Below are 23,501 nucleotides of genomic sequence, written 5' to 3' on the forward strand. Positions count from 1 at the left end.
GTTTATTTAGTCACTCTGGCAGTGTGCCACACATCGGCAGTATGCTCATTATTTTATGCCACTGCTTAGCTAAAGATTTCAGGAATATCTATAATGAAATCACTAGGCTATTGGTCAGCATTCCTGGGTTCCAGTCCTGACTTCACAATTAGGTCCTTGAGTGACACTGAATAAGTCACATAAGTTCTAAAAACCTCAGTCTCCTCAATTTAAAAATAAGAATAATAAATCTCTTCTGCCTATCTCGAAGTTGTGGTGACAATCAAATAATAGATTTTAAAATACTTTGTAAACCTTTAATGTATTATATAAATAAAAGATATTTTATTTCTATTTTATTTGACTTTCTACCAAACCACTTTTCAATTTAGAAAATTACTATTAGGCTCAAATTGTCTTCATTTCTCTAAGTAGTATCACAAATTTATATCTCAATTATAAAGAAAACTACTACTTAACTGCCTTAATTCAAATTTGAATGGCCTTGGTTTATCTTTATCACTCAGATTAGTTTTGCTGGGCATTAGAGTTTTACAATTGTACCTTATTTCCAATTACATTTTTTAACAGAAAGTCTCATCTCTTTAACTTTCTAATTTAGTCTGATAGTTTCTAATTTCTTAAAACTATGATTGTTGTGAAAACCTACCCTGGCCTTAAGACTATAGCTTTTCATGATCCTTTCCTGTACTCAATAGGGAGGCTTAATTTGGCCATTACATTTTTCAAGCCACTAAGTTTCATTTTTTCATGCACATTTTTTCATACAGCATTTACTATGTACCCAGGCATTCTTCTGAATATTTTACACACATTGGCTTACTTAATCCTTCTACTACACTATGAGGTATTAGGTTCTATTATTAATTCCAGTTTACAAATAAGGACCCTAGGCCTGTAGAGGAACTTGCCAAGGTTACAACACTAGTAAATGGTAGAGCCAGAACCCAAATTATTTTTTAAATTTTTTATTCATGTTTTTATGAATTCCTAGCCCTTTGGCCTACTTCCTGTATCACTTCAAAAACATGGTACTGTGACTGCATGAGATATATTTTTAAATTCATGTTTACTATATTTCTGTATCATGCCCCACCAAATTATATCCTCAGAGAATGTCTCTTAAAATGGACAGTTTTCTATTTTAGAATATTATGCTTTTTCTACCTGTGAGTAGTTGTTTTTTTACAAATTAAAAGAATCAAATATTAGCTTACTAGATGCTAGACTGATTATTTATAGATATGATAAAGTATTTGAACATACTTTCTTTGGTATCGATGCTTTCAATAGAACATACTACTATGTTCTATTAAGTATGTTTCTAAAGAATACATTTTCTTTAGAATATTTGAGTTTATTCAGCAACTTAGAAAAAACTGCTGATATTGTTTTCTGATTAAAGTGTATGTGTATGTATAAATATAGATATATAGATCATTAGCTTTACCACCATGTAGTACCTCAGTACATATTAGAAATGAGTCTAAGACCAAAAAATATTACTATTAAAATCTAATTCTTTTCCTAGCAGAGGACTATGCCATTGAAACATTCAAGTGTCTGGCGGAAACATAATTTTCATTCTTTGGATGGAACCTCAACAAGAGCCTTTCATCCTCGAACTGGATTGCCTCTTCTTTCAAGTCCCGTAAGTAGTTTTCTCTGATCTCATGTTTAGAACTTGCAATTATCTAAAATGTCTGCAAATCATTTATCAGCATCATTCTGGTATAAAAAACACTACAGACTTCTATTCAATATGTTAGACTGAGTCGATATAGGAAGACCCCCTCCTCCTTCCTAAACACAGATATCCGGGGTAAAATATGACAAAACTTGTAAATACATATAATGTAAGAGCAAGAAAGATAAATCTATGAATACTAACTTGGGCAAATTATGGCCCTCCAGGCTATCTAAACCTAAGATAGTGCTAAGGTTTAATGCCCCTGCTGGGACAGGAGTCAAAACTCCAAGTCTGCACCAGTCATAGCTGGGACCTAATACCAGACTTGTCATAAAAGTAGAAACAAGGTTGGACTCCCCTTCCAGAGATGGGAAAAGAGGAAAAAATTTACCTATTAAGGGGTGCAACAGGGAGGTATATAGTGGATGGGAAAAGAAGCCCCCAAAAGAATTGTGACCTAAACCTAAGCCACTCATTGTACGGGTTCTGAATTTGTGTAGTTGATGAGTTTCAGAAACATCTAGCTATGAAATAACCATAAAACTAAATTGGAACCTGTGAAATTCATTGAGTCTCAGCAAAGGGAACATGAAACTATCCCACATCTATAGCGAAGGATTTGTTTTCATGGAAAATAATTTCTGCTGAAGATGATCTGGGAAGAAAAAAAAAATACAAAGTACTTTAAAAGAATCAGCAGTAGCAAGAAGTGGAAGAATTCACATTTAGGAATCCTGTTATCAGAGCAACCTGAAAAAGAGTAAATAACAATTCTGTTTAAAATGTTCCAAGAGATTAATGAAGGTAAAGACAGAGGGTTGAGATGAAGAATCATATGGATTTGGAAGAAATAAATAGATAGTCTACATATAAAAAATATTACAATTTAAGAGTATACACACATGTACATACACATACAGATGGATTAAACAGTGGACTAGAATAAGCTGGATAGATTTAGTGACTGGATTAGACAGATATTAAGAAAAGCACCTAGAATGAGGTACAGTGAGGAAGAGGGATGGTAAAATATGAAAGAGCCATGGACGATAAAATAAGATGCTCAACATAAGTCCAGTAGAAATTCCGAAAGGAGGACTAGATGGAATAAGGAAAATGCAATATTAGAAGAAATGAAGGTAAAGACCTTTCCAGAATTGAAGAGTGATAGTTTAGGTTGAAAATTTCACATTAAGTGCTGACTACAAAAAAATCATATGGTACACTTGTACAACTCTCAAAAATATTGAGGTTGTTTAGACTTTCAGTGTCATGTTTTTCTTTGTCACCAATTAGACTAATCACTCAGATACTCATGCAATATTAATTCTAGAAACAAATCTAACTGGCATGTCGTATATGATTTTACCTTTAATTTACACTCGGGTCTTTCACTTTTTAGGATATTTAGAGCTAGAGGTGGTTTGTCTTAAATGTAATCTGGTATTCAATGGTGCCTCTAACTCCCCAGTGCAGTAATTTTCAAACCTATTGTCTTGGAAGCCCCAGGATTCTTAAAAATGTGCAAGGTAGTGGGGATGAGCAAAGGAGCAACACAGGACCCCAGGTTCCCATAACCATTAAGTCTTTTTTTTCTTTTTATGTTAAAACTATAAATCTTTTATTTCCATCCCGCCCCCGCCCCAAAATACAGAAGTATATAAAGTAAAAAAGTCTTATTATATGTTGGGATTCCATGTTTGGTTTTAGAAAAAAATGGTTCTACTTCTTAAATCAAAACCTAGTAAAAGTGCCTTTATTAATCATCTGTTTTTTCCATACTAGTTAATAAAATAAAAATATTATGTAATAACAAGCCTTATTTTAAGTAAGCTGTTACAGGAGAAGGTTATTATTTTTAAGATATGCTTAGCTTTCATTTGAAAAGTATTCTATCAACTCAAGAAAAAAATTATAGCCTTTACAAATATCACAAATGATTATTTTGACCCTAGGTTCCTCAAAGAAAGACACAATCAGGTTGCTTTGATCTGGATTCTTCGTTACTGCATCTGAAAAGCTTAGCATCTAGAAGGTATTTATCTTAATATTCGTTTGTGTATATGATTAAACAGTATTACACAAAATTCTGACCTTTCACATAAAATAATGTTGGCTCTAAAAATAAAAAATTTAATGGAATCTTATTTTCTAGTTAGTTATATCATTTTCATTGTGATTTCACACACACTTGTTATTAAGGATGAGTCAGGGAGAAAATTAAAAGTAGATGCTATATATTGGTCATCATAATAAATAAACACTTACATTGATTTTAACGTTTAAGTGGGTTTGTATATTTCTGGTCATTCACATCCCCTTTTGCCTTATACTGTTTTGCAAAAAAGCCTTGGCAATTTGTCCCTGTTGACATATAATATTCTCATATTCTTTATTCACATAATGTTGCCCTTGTATTCTCATTTTTAACTGAAAATGAAAATTGATATAAAAGAATGCATTATTATATGTTTCCAGTAGATGCCATTATATGATGTGTTATAAGTTCTACCTTGAAACTTTCTAGGATGTTATAGATGTTCTTTATTAAATATTATAATGATTATAAAATATGATCTGGAATTTTAAACTAGATATTTCATATCTTAAAATTTGGTTAGATTAATTTTTATTATGGTAGTTTAAGTAAAATTGATCAGATTATCTTAATTTAACAGCAAAAAGTTAATTAGAAAATATTATGGTTAATATGTCCATTTCTGACTTTTTTTATTAGTCCTCGGCCATGTTTGAAAATTGAAGATGATCCAGATATTCATGAAAAACCATTTCTGAGTTCTAGTGCTCCACCTATAACAAGTCTTAGTCTCCTAGGAAATTTTGAGGTAATGTTTTTTGAAACTATTTTTAGAGTCGCAGTTTCTTAAACTATATCCAGGGGATAATTTATGTCATTCGCTTATAAAAAGGAAATAAAAAATTGGATTGTATTTTTCCAAAGCCTTGAAATCACCTTCTTTCCTTTTCCTTTTCACCAGAAGTGAAGTTGGGAGAATTGTTGACAGTGGCATCTTAGAATTGGGTAGTTTGTAGAGGAGACAGAGGACTTAGATAAAATCACATTGGATGGAGGTATCTATTACTCTAGCCAGAGGACAGACTTGACTCATTTTCTTACCTGGTAAAACTGGCCTTGAAGGATGATGGTGTACTGATGGCAGTCCTTTCATGATCAAGGAGGTTGATTTTTAAATCACATGGTTTCTTGTACTGTATTTACAGTTTCTCTGTAAATCTAAATCTATTCTAAAATAAAAAGATAATTTAAAAAGTCAAATGGTTAAAGGTCTTTGATACATGTGCTGCTTTATTTAATAATGAATATAATATACTTGGGATCAAGTGTATTATTATGAGTTTAGTTGTCATTAATTAGAAAACAACCTTAAATATGAACCTGCTAATGACATTTTAAAAGTGATTTTAATTGATGAGGTTTTTTTTTTTATGGAAAAATAACTTAAAATTTATATTTTTAACTTAAATAGCTTTACTAGAGTTGTGGTGTTTTGATATAGTAACAGTATATTTTATTTAGACAATATTTTAATATCGAGGCTGTCTTTTAAAGTTTTAGTGGAAATAAAAAGAAAATATATGTTATGGTAAGTAGACCTTTTTTCTATATCACTGTCAAGGTATCAGTTCAGAGATGTTGAATTCTCTGTTCTTTGTCATTTAAAATTACATAAGGCCCTTGTGAGGATCAGGTCCTCTGAAACCTTTTTATTACAAGAATATTTAAGAAGGGGGAAAAAAGAGCTTTGATATCTGAAAGCTAGCTTTAGGAAAGGGAAGTTGGTTAAAGATCAGTACACTTATTTTCACACGATTCTATTTGTGCAGATATGCACACATTTTCATGTGACTTCTTAAATAGAAAAATTATATGACTTAAGAGAAGTTCTGAGACTGTCCAACCCATAGGTCCTCTTTAATTTATAATGAATTTGATGCTCTCTCCAGTAAATCACAGGAGATATTCTACTTTGTGAATTTGACTCTCTGTGGCAATCTAAAAAGGGTAGTGGGGGGATGGATGAATTACTAAACTGACACATTGGTTTTGTTTCATGATCCAGGGCAAAGTATTTTTTGCCATGATTTGTGGGGCTTTAGGTAGAGTCTAGAAACACATGGACCTAGAGCAACACCCAAATAGAAGGCTGTCTTTCTGACTTCTGAAGCTAGTTATTTTTTTCTTGCTACCACTTAGAGTTTTCCATTCCAAAAATTTCATTCTCATCCTTTTCACTTATCTGTCTTGTGATTCTCTTCTGTCATTTCAATCCAGCACAATACTGACAGCCATTTGAAATGGGTTATTTTTCCTAATGAGGTAATCCCATTAATTTCTATCACTATAAAATAGCTTGCATTTTCTAAAATTTTATTTAAGTAGACCCATTCAGTATTTACTCTTTTTTGGAGGCAGGGGCTTCTTTCACTCACCCATATTTGAAATTATCTGTATTGTCCTGTATATCAAGAGTTTGGTTTTTTGGTTTGTTTGTTTGTTTATTGCTATTATTATTATTGCTGTTATATGGCAATAAACATTTGTTTATTAAATCACCCGATTCTAGACATTTGGGTCTTTTTAAGTTTGGGACTATTACAAATAAAACATTTGGGTCTTTTTAAGTTTGGGACTATTACAAATAAAACTATTACAAAAAAAAAAATATTCATGTATGAGTTTTTGTATGGACATAAGTTTTCATTTTGGTTTCGTAACTACCCAGGATTAGAATGTCTGGGTAGTATGATAGGTGTATGTTTTACTTTTTAAGAAACTGCTCAACTATTTTTCAAAATAGTTATACCATTTTTAATTCCCACCAGCAATGTATGAGAGTTATAGTTCCCCCACATCATTGCCAACATTTGCAATAGTCAGCCTTTTTAATTTTAGCCATTCTAGTAGGTGTGTAGTGCTATCGTACTGTGGTTTGAATTTGTACTTCCCTATGACTGATACTGTTGGAGCCTCCTTTCTGTGCTTTATCATTTAGCTTTGCTTTCCCAAATAAGCACATATGTTTTCCAAATATTTTCTCTAAGTCTAAGGCTGATTTACATCTCTGTAACAGTCTTTTAAAGAACAAAGGATTTTAATTTTGTTCATGTCCAATTTATTATTTTCTTTTATGGATCTTGATTTTGACGTTGTATCTAAAAAAATTTTTGCCTAGCCCAGGGCTTCTCAGCCTTAGCACTATTGGTATTCGAGCCAGATAATTCTGTTATGGGATCTGTTTCAAGCATTGTTAGACATTTAGCAGAATCTTTAGCCTCTACCCACTAGATTCCAGTAGCACCAGCTCCTTACCCCAGTTGTAGCAACCAAAGATATCTCTTAACATTGACATGTGTCCCCCGGTTGAGAATCACTGACCTAATCCAAGGTCACAAAATTTTTCTTCTATATTTTTCTTCTTTAAGTTCTATTATTTTAGCTCATACATTTATATATGTGATCTATTTTGAGTTAATTTTTATATATGATATGAAGTATGCGGTCAAGGTTCATTTTTATGAATATGATTGTCCATTTATTCTAGTTTTGAAATCAGGTATTGTGAGTCCTCTAGTGTAGCCTTCTATCTCAAAATTGCTTTAACAGTTCTTTTCCTTCTTCATAAAAATTTTAGAATTGGCTTATCTATTTCTACAAAACAGCCAACTGGATTTGGTTTGGAAAATTAACATCTTAAGAATATTAAATCTTTTGATATATGAACACAGTATATCTCTACATTTATTTAGCTATTTGATTTTTTCATCAGTGTTTTATAGTTTCTTAGACATATTTTTATAGATTTATAGGTAAGTATTTCATGTTTTCTGGTGATAATTGTAAATTGTACACTGAAGGTTTTAAATTCCAATTATTCATTGCTATATATTAAAATATAAGTGATTTTATATGTATACATATATATAATACATTTACATATATGTATATATAATCTATGACCTTACTCAACTTATTTATTACTTTTATTGATTCTTTTTAGATTCTTTGGTATTATTTAGGTAGATGCTCATATTATCTACAAATAGGGACAGTTTTATTTCTTACTTTGTTATATGTATGTCTTTTATTTCCTTGTTTTGCACTGAGTAGGGCCTAGAATCCATGTTAGCATATTTATTTAAAGTCACAAAATTCTGAATCAAGTTAAAGACTAATATGGGTCATTGACTTTTTCCATAAGCGTTTTAATATGTGCTTTTCCTATGAACATTTTATACATCTTTAGAATATTTTTCTTAAACACTTATTGAGTACCTACTATGTGTTGTCATATATGCTGGGAATACAAAGCTAAATAATAAGATTCCTGTCTTGGAGAAGTTTGTGGTCTACTAGAAAAGATAGTCATATAAATAACTTATAAACCCAAGTAATTAACACTGTAATAGAAGTTTCTTCAGTCTTCATATGTCCACTCTCTGCTAAAGGGATGTGGGAAAGCTTTACTGAGGAACTGTCACTTGAGCTTGGTTATAAAAGGTGAGCAGGAATTTGCCAAGTAATTTGTGCGGGGAGTGGCAAAGGATTCTATACAGAGGGAACCACATGCACAAAGACACATGTGCAAAGTAGTGAAATAGCATGGTGGTGCTGGAAAGCATCAGCTGAAACTGGAGCATGAGACTCTGCAAGTGGGAAGAGATGATGCAAGAAAGGTACAGGGGGCTTAATGCCATGCTATGAAGATCTGACTTCATCCCATAGATACCAGAAACACAAAGTTTTTAACCTGGTGAATGACATAAGGCATTTTTTAAAAAAAGATAAACAACTCTAGCAGTAATACAGAGGATAGAGATGGAAAGACGACTTAGAAGACATTGCATTTGTTTGGAGAAGTTATGAAGGTCTGAGCAAGGTTACTGGTGGTTGGGGAGAGAGCAGAGGCCATGAGACTGAGACGTCAAATCACCAGGCTATGGATTGAATTGATTACAGGGCAGGAAGGAGATAGAGAAGGTTGTTGTAACATGGGTCTCTCAGTCTTTTTGACCAGGGGACTTTAGAATTGCTGATTTGCTCTTTTACATTTAGATAGAGTACACAGACTATTCGACTCATAAGGGCTTGCAGAGTTCCTTTTCAAAGAATTACCGAATCAAAGAAATGCTACTCACATGATATATGCATATATGTGCTGATATAAGTATACAAAAGAGAGGTTTGTGAAAGGTTTAAAATGTTTCTGGAAACATTTCCATACCTGGAAAGATAAACATTAAATTGTTAACAGTGGTTATCTCAGCAAGTGAGCTTGGGATAGATGGATAAGGATCTTCTCTTCTGTTTGTATTTCTTTAAAGTTTTTTTTTTTCTAATGAGCATTTTTTAAATTAGACAATAAAACATATGTCATATACAACAGTATTTTTTTAAAGAAGCAGTTATTTCTTGGTTAAAGTTATAAGTGCGTGGCTTTCTCTTTTGATAGAACTTCTGTATATGACCTGCTAACAAGTTGTCAAGTGCTTCTCTGCAGCTAGCACCATGAAAAGGCTGTGCAAGGGATGAGAAAAATTTCTGATATTATACCTGCTCTAGAGTATATTTTTATTTACAGAGATAAGAACAACATTAAACAATTAGGTCTAACTAATGGTGAAGTTCAAGAATAGTTCAGCATGGGTTGGAATAGTGAGAGGTGGCCAAACTCTGTAGGATGGTAGAAGATTGATGCCCCAGGGAGGAGCTGATTTCAGGTCAGATGAATATCTGAAATGAGGGCATGGCAATGGTAGCAACCATTTTTCTAGTGCCAGAAGGCATAGGAATGTATTTCTTGAAATAGAAAACAAAATGAATGTGTTAACTTGTTATATTTATTTCTTAAAAATTATTTTGTCTTCCAGGAATCTGTCTTGAACTACCGTTTAGATCCTCTCGGCATTGTCGATGGTTTTACTGCCGAGGTAGGGGCAAGTGGTATTTTCTGCCCCACACATTTGATTCTTCCAGTTGAAGTGTCATTCTACAGTGTTTCAGATGATAATGCTCCCTCTCCTTATATGGCAAGTATTTTTAAAATTGTCTTTTTCTGCTAAAATCAACCAACTTAATGACAAATGTCTTTAAGATTAGATATTAAGGATTGCTTTGGTGCAATGTTTGAAAGTATAAAGCATTTCTTAAGAGAAAATTGAAGGCTGAATAGAAACTAATATACCAAAATAGTACCTCACAACTTCTTTCTGAGCTATCTCTAACAGTAGATACCTTCTTTTGCATTTGATGATGGTGCCGAAAATTTATTCTATGTAATTTGAAAAAATGACAAAATTTGATTAGTGACACTATAATTCTATATCTTGCTGAGCTCACACAAATTTTCGCATCCAAGTACTGACCAGGCCCGACCCTGCTTAGCTTCCAAGATCAGACAGGATCAGGTGTATTCATGGTGGTATGGCCGCAGACTCACACAAACTCTCAAGTGCTTACAGTGCACTCTAGTCCCACAAGGGTTGCCCTCACATGTGATCCTCATCTCAAGTAGAGTTTACATAAAGATTTGGTAACTTAAGGCTTCTATAGGCCCTTTCACCCCCTTTTTCTTGTTTGGTTTATCTTTGGACCATTTTTTCTCAATCCTAGGGTTCTTTAGAATATTTGTTATTTCTGACTCTATGTTAATGTTTTAGTGTAGAGTAAGATAGCTAAGGGGAATTAGAGCACGGTTTTGAGCCTTATGATCCTATGACTTGATCTTTCCCATTTTTTATTCCAATAGATTGAGGATAAAATAAGCCTTCAACTGCTTACTGATACTGAGTCCCAGAGTATGATTAGTATCAGCCCTTTTGCAAAAAACAAAGAGGGAGAAGTGGCTAGCAATGCAAGTATATAAAAAGTTTACAGTGACAGTGTCAAATATGGAGTCAGATCTGGGTTTTCATGTTTTAGGTCTTATTTTGAGAAGTACATATTTCTATAAGTATAGAAATATACAGCACTGGTCTTGCTGCTTTAATGTCCTTAGCTACTACCTGGTCCAGTTGCTTCCTCTCCCCCATATTCTATATTTTCAAGGACATAAGTAACAGTGTCTTTTGCTATTAGTAAAAGTCATGAAAAGGGAATTCTATGTAATCGAGAAACAACAGAGGAAGGGAAATTATACTTTTTTGGGAACTAAATACAGCCTACCCATTATTTGCCCAATTTGCTCAAGGAAGCCTGACTCCATTCTAAGGGTGAAAATTTTAGTCAAGAGCATAATCAGTGTTTCATACCCTGATAGAAAAAGCACATTGGGCTGCTCATTTATTCAAAGTTTCCTTTTCCCAATATTTACACTGTGGATCACAATTATAAGACACACAACACTGGTTATTATCAAAAACAGAGGCCTACTCCTTCAAACACTTGCCCAATTATCACATAAGCCACCTGTTTTTCATTTACCATAGAAAGATGGATCCACTTTTCCAGTAATTTTTGAAAAAGTAACTGCTAATTTTGAATAATTAATAAAATGGAAAGTACCATTGATATAAGTTCAATATCAGAAAAAAAACTGTATTATACTGGCATGCTTATAGTATTAGAATATAGCTGTAAAGATGCCCATTTTGCTTTACTAGGACATCAAGAGGTCTCATCAGTTTCACATATTCTACTAGTACATAGTGATAGAGAATTTAAAGATAATGTCTACAATACTATATCTGTCATTATGTACCAAGTCCTGATGACCATTAGGATGATTTAGAAATAAAAAAGTGAATTGGCTGAAAATCAGCTCAAATAAATATCTTTGAGTGAAATTCATGAGCAAGGGGTCATTTGAACTGTGCTTTAAAAAAGCAAAACAGCATTAATCCTTAACCTTGGTTGACGTGTAAAAATGGATTAAAATAAAGGATTGAGAGAGAGAAAGAGAGAATTTTGTCACTGTGTCTCCAGAAAGTACACACAAATGGTTACAGATTTGAATAGATATGGGAAAGAGTTTAAATCAGGTTATTGAGTTGAGTTAGTCTACCCTTTAAGAATCCCTGATTTACTTTTCTCTGATAATATTTTTCAATAAACTTTCCATTATGTAATTTTTTTCTAAGTCAATTTACTCATTAGGAATGAGTTCCCTTTACAAATGACCCTGTCCGAATCTTAGACTACAGATCTTTCCTACTATAAATTAATATAATTAATCTTGTTTTTCAGGGAATCTTATTTATATTACATATTGGTAGCTTAATCTGTTTTCAAAGAACTGATCAGGTTTTGATAAGATAATACATCTCGTAGACCAGCAGAGCTGAGACACTAAACTCCTATTTGTTACTCTAATAATCATCTTGGGACCTCGCATCACGAATTATAAAAATAACTCACAAAGGTAAAATTTTAGCACAGAAAGTTCTGTCTTTGTGCCATAGAAGTGATACAGGACTTTTCATTAAATAAGATTAACTCAAAGCTATATACCATCTCTCTTCAATGGGCTGTCAGTAGTTAAAATGTTCTCTGAATGTATTATGACAACATTTCACGATTTCAAAACGATCACATGGTAGAACCAGGCAGAAAGGTCTAAAGCAGGTGTGACAGTGGCAAATTCATGGTATGATTTGCATTATCATTATAGAAGGGCCATATATTATTTTATTCCATTTGTAATTAACCAAATTAAGATAAACTTCTTTCAGTTTTACTTAGCTTTGTATATTCTCTATTGACAATAATTAGAGACTGAGTTTTTATATAAGATTTGACCCAGTTTAGCTTATCTTAACCTTTCTATTCTATCCTAAAATACTAGAAGAATATTTTTCTTCTTTATGTTAAATACAGCAACTTTTCATAGATAGAAATATTAATATGCTGACTTATTAAAATAAATAATTTAATAATATTAATAAAATTCTAAATAATTTCTCAATTCCTCTCTAAAATTCCTAATTTGCCAATCCATTACTGGTCTACATTGCTTAGAAATTATTATAAAGTGTTGCCTTAATCTTTATTAAAGTTTTTTAAAAATCTATATTCTTTCTTTATAAATTGATTTAGTTACATTATCACGTTCTAAAAACTATTAGAATTGTATGTATTAAAGGAAATATGTATAGGTTTGATAGTAACTTTTGCCTCACCAGTTTTCCTTTATTTATTTAGGGGAGGGTGGCAAGGAAAAACAGTAATGCATTACCTGTAGCTATGTGATTATAAAGTTAGCTATTATTTAGATATATTTTACTTTTTCTTTCTGGAACTAGGAAGAAGAGGGGCATTATATACCATAGCATTTTTCATTTAGAGCAGATTATAAGAGAAATTATTTAAAGCTTCATTGCCGTTTTTTATTAGGGATGAAATTAGTCTTAGCTATTTTCATATTCTAAATGACCATGTGATCAATCAGATTTGTCAAGAACCACGTTTGTTTTCTCATTCGCCATTTCTGTGAACATTTCCCAATATTAGCTTGTTAATTTAATAGTCCGATGTTAAATGCTGGAATTGAGGTGTTCACGCATCAGAGTCTGGTCTTCCCTTTTACTTTTGTCTACTCCTTTTATCCCTCGACCCTGGACTGTCTTTCAAACCCAATGAAGATGTTGCTTGATGGGACAGTCCTGTTTTATATTTACATTTATATAAGATAGACATGTTTTGGCATGTACAACAAAAAATGATGGGATACGAAATGTAGAGCATGCAATTATTCTAATTAACTACCTTAACTACTCAAAGGAAAACTATTTTTAGCTCCATTAAAACAGATGAATCAGCATTCATTTCTTAAAGCTATCTAAGAATTAAGTATCACAATCACTGCCTTTAGGCATTTGGTCATTCTGGTTCTCTAGAAATTTTTACACATTCCCATTGTTTCCCATTGTTTGGACTTCTGCAGTGATTAGAACATCCTTTTCAGAAAACTACTTTATATAGTACAGCAGTGCTTCTCAAACTTTAATGTATGTTTGATATCATATGGAGAATCTTGTTAACTTGCAAATTTGATTTGGTAGGTCTGGGGAAAAATGAGAAATTCTGCACTTTTAACAAGTTCACAGGTGATACTGATGCTGGTCTGTATCTAGTAAGAATTTACTTCATTTTTGGTCAAGGCTTAGACCCTTCCACATTTCTGACTTTTTATGTGTCCAAAGACCAATAAATTGTTCTGCTTCTTAATTTCCCTTCTCCCACATGATACAAGGGAATAATCCTGTCATCTCCCTTTATCCTTTTTAGTTAAGGAACTTCTTACTTCTCTATATCTTAATAGAAATTTCAAGCAGCATGATATTATATATTTGTTATTTATTTGCTACATTTGTTATTTATTACATATTTGATGTATATATTATTTATTGCAACATCTCCAGGAAGAACAGTAAATTGTTTCCATACCAGTGGGACCCTCACTATTTCATACTCATAGAATGTATCTCTATTAATTCAATGTGAATGTTTTTCCATACAAATAGAATTCTGAAATTTTAATAATTACATGATTTATTAATATTATTTGTCTTTTATATACATGTGCATCAGTTTTGTACTCAAATTTGTCTTCTTTTATTTCAAGGGTGTGATTACTTTAGAGTCCCTTGGTAAAAGGGGTTATCGAGTACCTCCTTCAGGAACAATACAAGTGGTATGTGTTTTATAGCCTACAATTGCAATAATCATTCTCTCACATACATATAGAACTTAGCCCTTTCTCCTGCTACTGCTGCTGCAACAACTTTGGTAAGTAACAGTGGGTCTGCAGCTTTGTTTGGAGTTTCCCTGCTCTGTCCCAGGAATGACCATTTGGGGACCTCCATAAAGGAAAACATTAATAAGCTAATCAAGGTGAATGCTTTAGAAAAATAGTATATAACAGTCGATATCACTTAAAGAGAGCTATTTACAATATAATTAGAACCTAGCATTAGCAGTGCCTTCTATTTAAAATAGTAAGCCAGATTGAGATCAACCTATTTAAAAGGAGACCTCAAATATTAATATTGCTTTGGCAAGAAACTTGGGAAACAAAATTATATTATGCCTAGTGCAATAATTCCTAAATTGATCTAACGAGATGGTGACACAAAGCAAAAATGTCGTCTGACAGATGTCAGGGCAGAGAAGGCATCTTTCCTTTTGGTCTAGGTGTTGATCCAGCTTAGGTTCAGAAGAACTCTTCTAGCCCAGAGCAGTTCTTCATCTTCCTTGGTCTAGGGTTCTCAGAAGAGTAATTTGATATCAAGACCACTTTACTAAACTGAGATCATCTCCAAGTCAGACCCAGGATAATCTGGAAAGCCCAGAAGTCTATTACAGAGTTGACTCTTGCAGACTGAAAATTGTCTAGCTGTATCTGTCAATCATACATCAACAAAGCTGACATTAAAAAAAAAAAAAAATTGAGTCTAGCTGAGTTTCTTGCACTCAGGATCTGTTATAACTCAACAAGCTTTTTTGACCTTTGGCCTCAGTGTGATCAGTGCTTCACCAGACCACTTTTACTCATCACCTTTGTTCCAATACAGCAAAGGAGTCTATACATTTGCTTATTTCATATTACACAGAAATGAAACATGGTACTATGCAATATATGTGTGTATATATTACAGTATATACATAAATGTATAAATTTTACTGAAGAAGAATCACTGCATTATTAAAGTGATATTTTTATGTTGAATGGATTTCTTAAACTAAAAGAATGATAATCTGTTCTCTTGCCTCTGGCTGCGTAGCTCATGTGAAAGTTTGGGTCACTGGAAAACTATCAGTTGTCATAATAATGAAGCATAAACACAAAAGCAGCACATTCATCTCTTGTTTGAGGACTGCCAACTTTAATGGTTAATTTTAAATACGGAATGTAGGTCTCTCATACGTCATATAGTTTAATAATGTAAAAATATGGTTTGAACTCCTGGCTTGCTAGTTGTGTGGTTGTTGAATGTATTAGCCTTAATCTTAAGACTCACTAGATTTAAAAAATTGGATCATAATATTGATATATTTCTCATTTTGATTCAGTGAGTGATGTCCAGTGCCACGGATGAGCTTCTGAAAGCATGGGCACCAAGTTACCTATTGATGTGTTGGTAATTTGGTTAAAGTCAGATCGGCAGTTTGAGATTTTGTTTATAAATCAGTATTTTAAAAAATAATATTCCTTCAATTATTAATAGCCAAGTATCAATTAAATTTAATTCAGTTTTCACTAAGGATATTTTTATATATTATGATATTGTTGATGATAAACTGTCACTTCAGTTTTTGAAATGAATCTATGAGAACATTAACTATTATTTAGCCTACTTTGTAACTAATGATAATAAACTTTATTTTCTAAACTTGGATACGATTCCGGATAGGAAAAAGTCTTTTTTGAGAATATATTTTAAATTTTGTAATAACCATATGTACCTAAAAGTCTACTTTTACCAAGATTTTAATTTTTAAAGATTTTATTTAAGTCACTATTAAAATGTGAGGAAAATTAAAATTCTATTTTAAGAAATTTGCAGTTGCTACACTTTAATGAAGCTAATGTTTGAAATAAATGAACTGGAATGCTTTAATCTAGTGAGGGTATATTTTGCTTAACCTAGTGGAACCATTTCTTAAAATCTGGACTAGGAGCAATAGTTTTGTATTGTCTATTATTGACATGCAATTTGTGACTAAAGATATTTATTTGTTACAGAATTTTACATTATTGTAAAATAAAACAATAAATTGAACCATTTAAAAACTATTGAATATTATCTCATAAATTCAAATTTCATTAACTTCAGTCCCCAAAACTGAAGTATATCCACTGGGATTTATTTATTATTAAAAAATCTAGTTTATTATTGGCATAATCATTTTGAGTCAAGTCAACAAATCACCATTTTAAAAGAGTAATTTCTATATTGTTTCTTCAGACCTTATTTAATCCTAATAAGACTGTGGTGAAGATGTTTGTTGTGATATATGACTTACGAGATATGCCAGCCAATCATCAGACATTCCTACGACAACGAACTTTTTCTGTACCAGTTAAACAGGACATGAGGAGAAGTGTTAATAAAGAGAACATCCAACATTCAGAAGAACGGTTATTACGCTACCTCATACATCTGAGGTATGTTTCAAATGAATGTTAAAATATGTTATTTTAGAACAACTCTAAAATTTTTAGTTTTTTTAAAAAGCTGTCACTCTAACTAGACCAGTGCCTCTTGGAATCTGCTTAACTTGAAAATTCTTGGTGATATGCCAAGATGCAGAAACACATGGCATAACTTCCTGCAGTCATTATTACTTGTTGAATTTGGGGAGTTTTCATTTATAGCTTTGTAATGTAATTTTATATCAAAACAAATGCTGATAAATCTGGGGCAGTAAAACACATTTTCTAAACCAGTGCTGTCCAGTAGAATTATAATATGAGCCATATGTATAGTTCTGTATTTTCTAGTAGCCACATTAAAAAAGTGATGAGACAGGAAAGATTAATATGTTTTATTTAACCCAGTATGTCCAAATGTTATAATTTGAATATATAATCAATATAAAAATTATGAATGAGAGATTTTACATACTTTTGTTGTACTAAATATTTGAAATCAAGTATGTATTTTAAACTAACAGCATAACTCAATTTGAACTAGTCATATTTCAAGTGCTCAATAGCCACATGTGGCTACTAGCTACTGTATCAGACAGGGAAGTGTTTAACCTTCATTCCTTCATTTCACAAATGCTTATGTGTTAGGCATGCTTCTAAGCACTAGAAAACAGCTGTGACAAAATCTGTTCTCGTGGAGCTTATGTTCTAGTGATTCCGTTAGAAATATCTTACCCTCTAACTTTTACTACCCACCCTCACAGCTCTACATTGTGAGAAACCATTTGTTTGCCCTTGAAGCCCAAGTTGTCAGCATCCTAAGGTTTTCCAACCTGAAATCCTAGTTTAGCTCTCAGGATCAATGAGTAAGTCTGTTGGTTAAGAGAGAGCTCAACAGTATTTTGTCTGTAACTCAATAATTTTCTCATACCATTCATAGTAAATCCTCAATCACGTCAGTGATGGTAATTCATCTCATCTTAACTCCTTACTCCAGGGAGCCCTATTCATCAGGAGGAGGCACCTTTCATGCAGGGCCCAGGCAGAGGCCCTCTTTAGTCTGTTACTGATGGTGCCACCAGCTATCTTTCAATAGATTTGTCTTATGGTGATCTGGAGTGAATAAGGATTGAGCTGTACATTTGAGTTCCATACTTGAAAAAGTCTGTTAAGTTAATTTGTTTCCCCTATAGCACTGCTTAATCGGGACTCTTGGGGTTTTCTGCCTGAAGTTCTGCAACCAAAGGTCATGATGAACCAGCATGGTGTATTTAAACCCAGCTTTACACTACCTGCCATGAGCCTCTTGGGAAATGTTATACAGATTATGGGAATGAAAAATCTACCAAACAGACTTGGAAAACTTTTAAAGAAAAATGGTATAAAATAGACTATAAGAATAGCTCCCAGCCCAATCTAGAAAAAGAATTAACTCTCTGAACTTCCATTTGATATCATTCCTTTTGAAGTTTAACCACCTTAGCCATATGTGACCAACATTTAGCAAAGTAAAACTCAACTACCCCAGCTTTTATAATCTCCACAGAACGATTAGATATTTTCAATACTCTAAAGAAACTTTTTTGCAAAGTAAGGCATAATTCCCAAAGCTCACTATATTCTCCTTCAGACTGAGATGGTGAAAAACTGCAGAAAGAAGAGTGAGACATTGGACCTAGAGGTTATTATGCTGAGTGAAATAAGTCAGACAAAGATAAATACCGTGTGATTTCACTTATATGCGGAATCTAAGGAACAAAAAAGAACAAACTCATCAAAAACTGACTCACAAATATAGTGGACAATTTGGTGACAGATAGAGGGTTGGGGGGCTGGGAGAATGGGGTGAATGTTTAAAGAAGTACAAATTCATGGTTGATAGATGGTCACAGGGATGGGGAGCACAGCATAGGGAATGCAGGTAGCATTAATGTATTGGCTAGGTGGAAAAACAGGAGAAGGGGCAATTAGGGGGATCGTTTTATAAACTATATAAATGTCTAACCAATGTATTGTATACTTGAAACTATAAAAGAAAAAAAGAGTGAAACAGAGGTCTGTTTTAATATACGCAACTGACAGCCAGATTTTTCAGCTAATTTAGGAATAAAATCTACAAACCCAGAGAGTACTTCCACTATGCAAAGGGAAAACCAGAGAAATTAGCACTAATGTCTACGTTTGACTAAATGCCAGATAAGTTTATACAATTAAAGATTACAGCCCCCGTATTATGTTATAGATATTAGCAGGGGATAGAAACTGTTCCATATTCAGTTTTGATAACCATTTTCATTTCACTGCTAACTCTTCTCCTGATTTTTAATGATAATTTGGCTTTATTTAGCGAGCCACTATGCTGATAGCAGCCCTTTCTCATCCAGTGATTGTCCTCAAAACTTGATTATTTTCTGTGGTGACTTTTCAAGTGTGGAATCAATTTTAATGTACTCAAAATTGTGGGAGGGCAAGTTTTGTGAAATGTATCAGTCTGTGTGGCTAGAAGATGCTAGGCTTGCAAAGCCTAAATGTAGTATAACTGGCTGATATGAACTGAAAGGTGTATGTGCTCTGGTGTTAGGGATGAAAAGTAGAATTGTATGTGAAACCCAGATTTACAGAAGGAAGCATCTCTGGCATTGAGGGAGAAGGAAGTATGAAGTGTTCAGGAAATAGTAAGGGAGAGGTGCTTAAATAGTATCACATGCTTTGACAATATAAGACTTAAATATCTTGTTAAAAATTACTATTAATATTGTGGCAAGACTAATTTTTCCTACTTTTAAAATATAATTATTCAGGGTTTGTGTGTGTGTGTGTGTGTGTGTGTGTGTGTGTGTGTGTGTGTGTGTGTGTGTGTTTTAAAAGACTCATTACCTGAAATGATGCCTCTTTTTGTTTGTTTGTTTGTTCAGGTTCCAGAGTTCTAAATCTGGAAAGATCTACCTCCATAGAGATGTACGACTCCTGTTCTCTAGAAAGTCAATGGAAGTTGATAGTGGTGCTGCATACGAACTCAAATCTTACACTGAATCACCAACAAACCCTCAGTTTTCACCAAGATGTTGATAAGGAGTGACATTTTAAAGTATTCGCTGATTACCCCAGTTTGAAAGTAAAAATTAGCGTAGAACAGAGTGTACCAAATTAACAACCAGGAGAGTGGATCCTCTCCTGTTATCCTGGACCAGTTTTTATTAAAGGATTCCTGGAATGAGATCCACATATTCCAAGTAGACTGGAAACACTCATGTCCTAAGCCTTTTTGTACTGTTAAAACCACTTCGTTGGACATGTTGCAATAGCGGAACCCCCGGTTAGATTAGTGTTTACACATTTTATTTCTCAGTTATTTAATATTTAATGTTTTCCTTAATACTCAAGTGATGTTTGTCCCTAGTGTTCTAATGTAGCACAAATCCTATGTAAAATCATACTATGTATTTTTGACATTAATGTTGAAATCTGAAATATATGCACAAGTCTTTAATTTTGTGTGATGTGTTTTAAGTACTATTCATTTAAGTTATTGAAAAATGAGAATGAAATGTTAAGCTTCTTTAAGATTAACGCACTATGCAAGCATGTGTACTTTTTATATCTCTCGAGTTTAGTTTTTACAACACCCCTTCCAATTTGCTGTATCACATAGTAGTCCTTTAACATTCTGTATTAGCGGTGCAGTGCAGACTAAGCTGCTTCCCATTCCCTTTGCAAGTTCAGATCATCATGCCCATTCATATTCCTTCTAGAATCCCTTATCCCCCAAACTGTTCTATTTTTCCTTAATCACTACTACAGAAGCTTTACATTAAATTGCTGTCCCATGCTAGATAACTTTTACAAATTGTTAAAGAATATGTACTTTGAAAACAAATTAGTATTTATATTGTAAATATATGCAAAAAAAAGAAACGTGTATTTGGCTTTTATTTTTAGATGAAACATTTACGTGATTGAGTAAATTTCTGGTAGCCATCAGACAGTTTCCACTCTAGTTTTACAACTGACAAGAAAAGAGGGAGAGATGTCTTGAGCCTGTCCCAAGTTCACTTTCTTATTCTGAGTCACAATGGAAGGCGTTTGGCAACTGGGAAAACCACTGAGCAAAGGAACTTGCCTGAGTGCATCAAAAGCCTTCCCTTCATCCCTCTTAGAAAGAAGAGTGGTTTTAGATGTTTGTGCAGATCAGATAACATGGCACAAATACTGGGGATGCTGGACAAAGCTACAAATGTAGGTTAGAAAATTCATACCACTCAAGTAGGCCAGACCCAGGAGACCTGGGAGTCTAGAACCAGGTGAGCAGTCTGGAATTTGGGAGACAGGAGGGTATTTGGGGGGCCTGGCTAATGTATAGACTATTCAAGAGAATCTAGAAAGATGATGAGTGTGGGGTTGCAGACTGTGTGGTGGCCAGCAAGAAGCCTCTTATAAATTTATTTTTAAATTCTTGCTAAAAGAGAAAAGGCTATTTATATTTTATACAACTAAAGAGTTTTCAGTGGCACAAATTTATAAAGATTTGTTCTCAGTCTTCAGGTTATGTAAAAACAACATGGAATTTTGGGACCCAAAGGGTTTGGATTGTAGTTCTAGCTATAATGGTATCTGATGCGAATGACTCCAAAAATCCCCTGACCTTTCTGGGTCTGCGTGATTGAGAAAATGGGGTGAGAATATTGTTAATGTGCCTTGTCTTCTTAAATTCTGTCATTTAATTCTTGGGATAAGTATTTCAATACATGTATCTAGACTTCTTATACATTTGACAAAAGTCAATATTGATAATTTTATATAAAACTTGGAAAACACCAAAGAGTTAAAACACCAAAGGACTTTTTAAAATTTCTTTTAAAAAGTTATTGCTTCTTTGACCTCCCCAGTAATCTAAAAATTAGTAATGTATATTGTATGCAGGTATCTTTTTATGTGGCTACAGCACTGTAATCTTTCCAGAATTCTTTCTAGTACATGGTTTTCCACCTTCTCGGGCACTTTTTAGAAATTTTCAAGAAGATGACTGAAGCATCTTGGTGTATCTTGTGCTCTTCCTGGAGAGTTTGTGCGAGGAATACATGTGCTGACATTTGTCCCTCCACTTCTTAGCACATTTTTGCCCATGTTGTTTTTCCCAGTGAGGTATGGTCACCCGGCACCTGTTTGCTCTCACTTGCCTTGGCACTATATCATAATGGTTCTTTTTTCCTCTCTTCTTTTGTCACAGGCTGAAACTTTACCACACTTTCTACATCAATCCTCTTTGTATTCACAGATTATGTCACTAGATTAAGTGTTGCCATGCAGGTAAAGATAACAGCAGACAATTAACAGTGCTACTACCTATGGTAGATTGAATAGAGATTTCCTCACTTACTACAGGTTCACTTGGCAGTTTTACAGACTAACAAAATGAGTCATAACTGATAACTATTAAAAAGGAACTCTAAGTTACAACCTGCAGAAAGTCTTTGGAAATTTTCCTATCAAATGAGAATGAAAAAAATAAGTTATGAAATGGGGACTGGCTGGAAGGCACCCAATAGAAGTTTCTCTCCTCTTGCCATTTTCCCCGCCAGCTATCTGTCATTCTCAGAGGGTAAAAGAAAAGAAAAAAAATTCTCCTTCAAAAACTTCATCTTGGGATCCCCACTCTTCCCTAATTTGTTTTGTGAATGCAAGTTATCCTTTTTTAATTTAAAAAATTTATGCGACACGTTTGTAATAAAAAAAGTTTTGACACTACGTAATATAAAATTGAAAGTCCCTGCCTCTGTCTGCCCTTCTAGCTATCACTTTACAGAGATAGTCACTGTTAAAATTTTGGTATGGTGCTCCATATGGTCTACTAGACTCAGGAACATAGTATCAGTCCAGAAGGGAAGTGGGCTTTTCTTCGTGGTAGGAATTCACTCTCAATACCTAGTGGTATCAACCCATTCTACTCCATCATGGATTGCCTGGGAGAGATACACGTATTAAACTTGGATACTGTGGGAGGAGGAAGAGAATATGAATGCCTACTATGTTCCAGGCACTGTAAGCAATTTAAATTATTTAATATTTAAAGCCTACTTCAGAGACAGTATGGATATATTCTAAAGTAAAAAAAAAAAGGCTTGAAGAGCTTGCCCAAGGTCACACAATAAGTAGAAGATTCAGGAATCAAATCTGAGTTAAAGTGTGTGATTTTTCTCATTCTACTACATGGCATTTTGCCTCTTTTCTCATTGTTTTTTTTCCTACTAGTTATTGTGGCCAGGCATTAAAATATACTTTTCATCAATATTCTTGGCAATAAAGTTTATAACTTGCTGTGCGATAAGTAAGCTAGGTAATAAAGAAATGACTATTCATCATTAGGGGGAAAAAAGAAGACTTTAGGAAGGAATATCCTAAAGCAACTCAGAGGTCTTTCAACTTAGTACTGTCAGGAGACATGCAAATAATAATTGACGGAAATTTTAGAAACACGTTGTGGCAAATATTTTATGAGATTTTTATATTTAAAGTTTTAAGTCTCTTCCAGCCCCCACTGTTCATTGTTCCTTTTAATATATTCAATGTTTTTCTGTTCCAACCTTTCCGATTCACATAAAGTTCTCTCATCTCACTACATCCTTAGAGAAGTGGTACCCTCCTCAGGGTGTTTGGTACTTCATATCTCACTTGTTTTCCCT

The 23,501-nt window shown here is 33.4% G+C and overlaps 1 protein-coding gene across 7 annotated transcripts in view; it reads left to right on the forward strand.

The window, feature by feature from the left end:
- ATOSA (atos homolog A) overlaps positions 1-20,736 on the forward strand; it is an 81,502-nt gene extending 60,766 nt beyond the window's left edge. For 4 of the 7 annotated variants that reach the window (XM_039889007.1, XM_039889005.1, XM_039889008.1 and 1 more), the window contains exons 7-13: positions 1,532-1,651; positions 3,646-3,725; positions 4,428-4,536; positions 9,602-9,760; positions 14,293-14,361; positions 16,637-16,836; positions 19,737-20,237. In XM_039889007.1, coding sequence (XP_039744941.1) covers positions 1,532-1,651; positions 3,646-3,725; positions 4,428-4,536; positions 9,602-9,760; positions 14,293-14,361; positions 16,637-16,836; positions 19,737-19,890 — 891 coding nt within the window. In that variant the 3' untranslated portion in view covers positions 19,891-20,237. Of the gene's footprint in view, positions 1-1,531; positions 1,652-3,645; positions 3,726-4,427; positions 4,537-9,601; positions 9,761-14,292; positions 14,457-16,636; positions 16,837-19,736 lie in introns of all 7 variants that reach the window. The other 3 variants (XR_005658678.1, XM_039889003.1, XM_039889004.1) reach the window with 3 other exon arrangements.
- Positions 20,737-23,501: the final 2,765 nt, after the last annotated feature.

The sequence above is a fragment of the Pteropus medius genome, unplaced genomic scaffold, assembly GCF_902729225.1.
Source record: "Pteropus medius unplaced genomic scaffold, Ma_sr-lr_union100, whole genome shotgun sequence".
Classification (NCBI taxonomy): Eukaryota; Metazoa; Chordata; class Mammalia; order Chiroptera; family Pteropodidae; genus Pteropus; species Pteropus medius.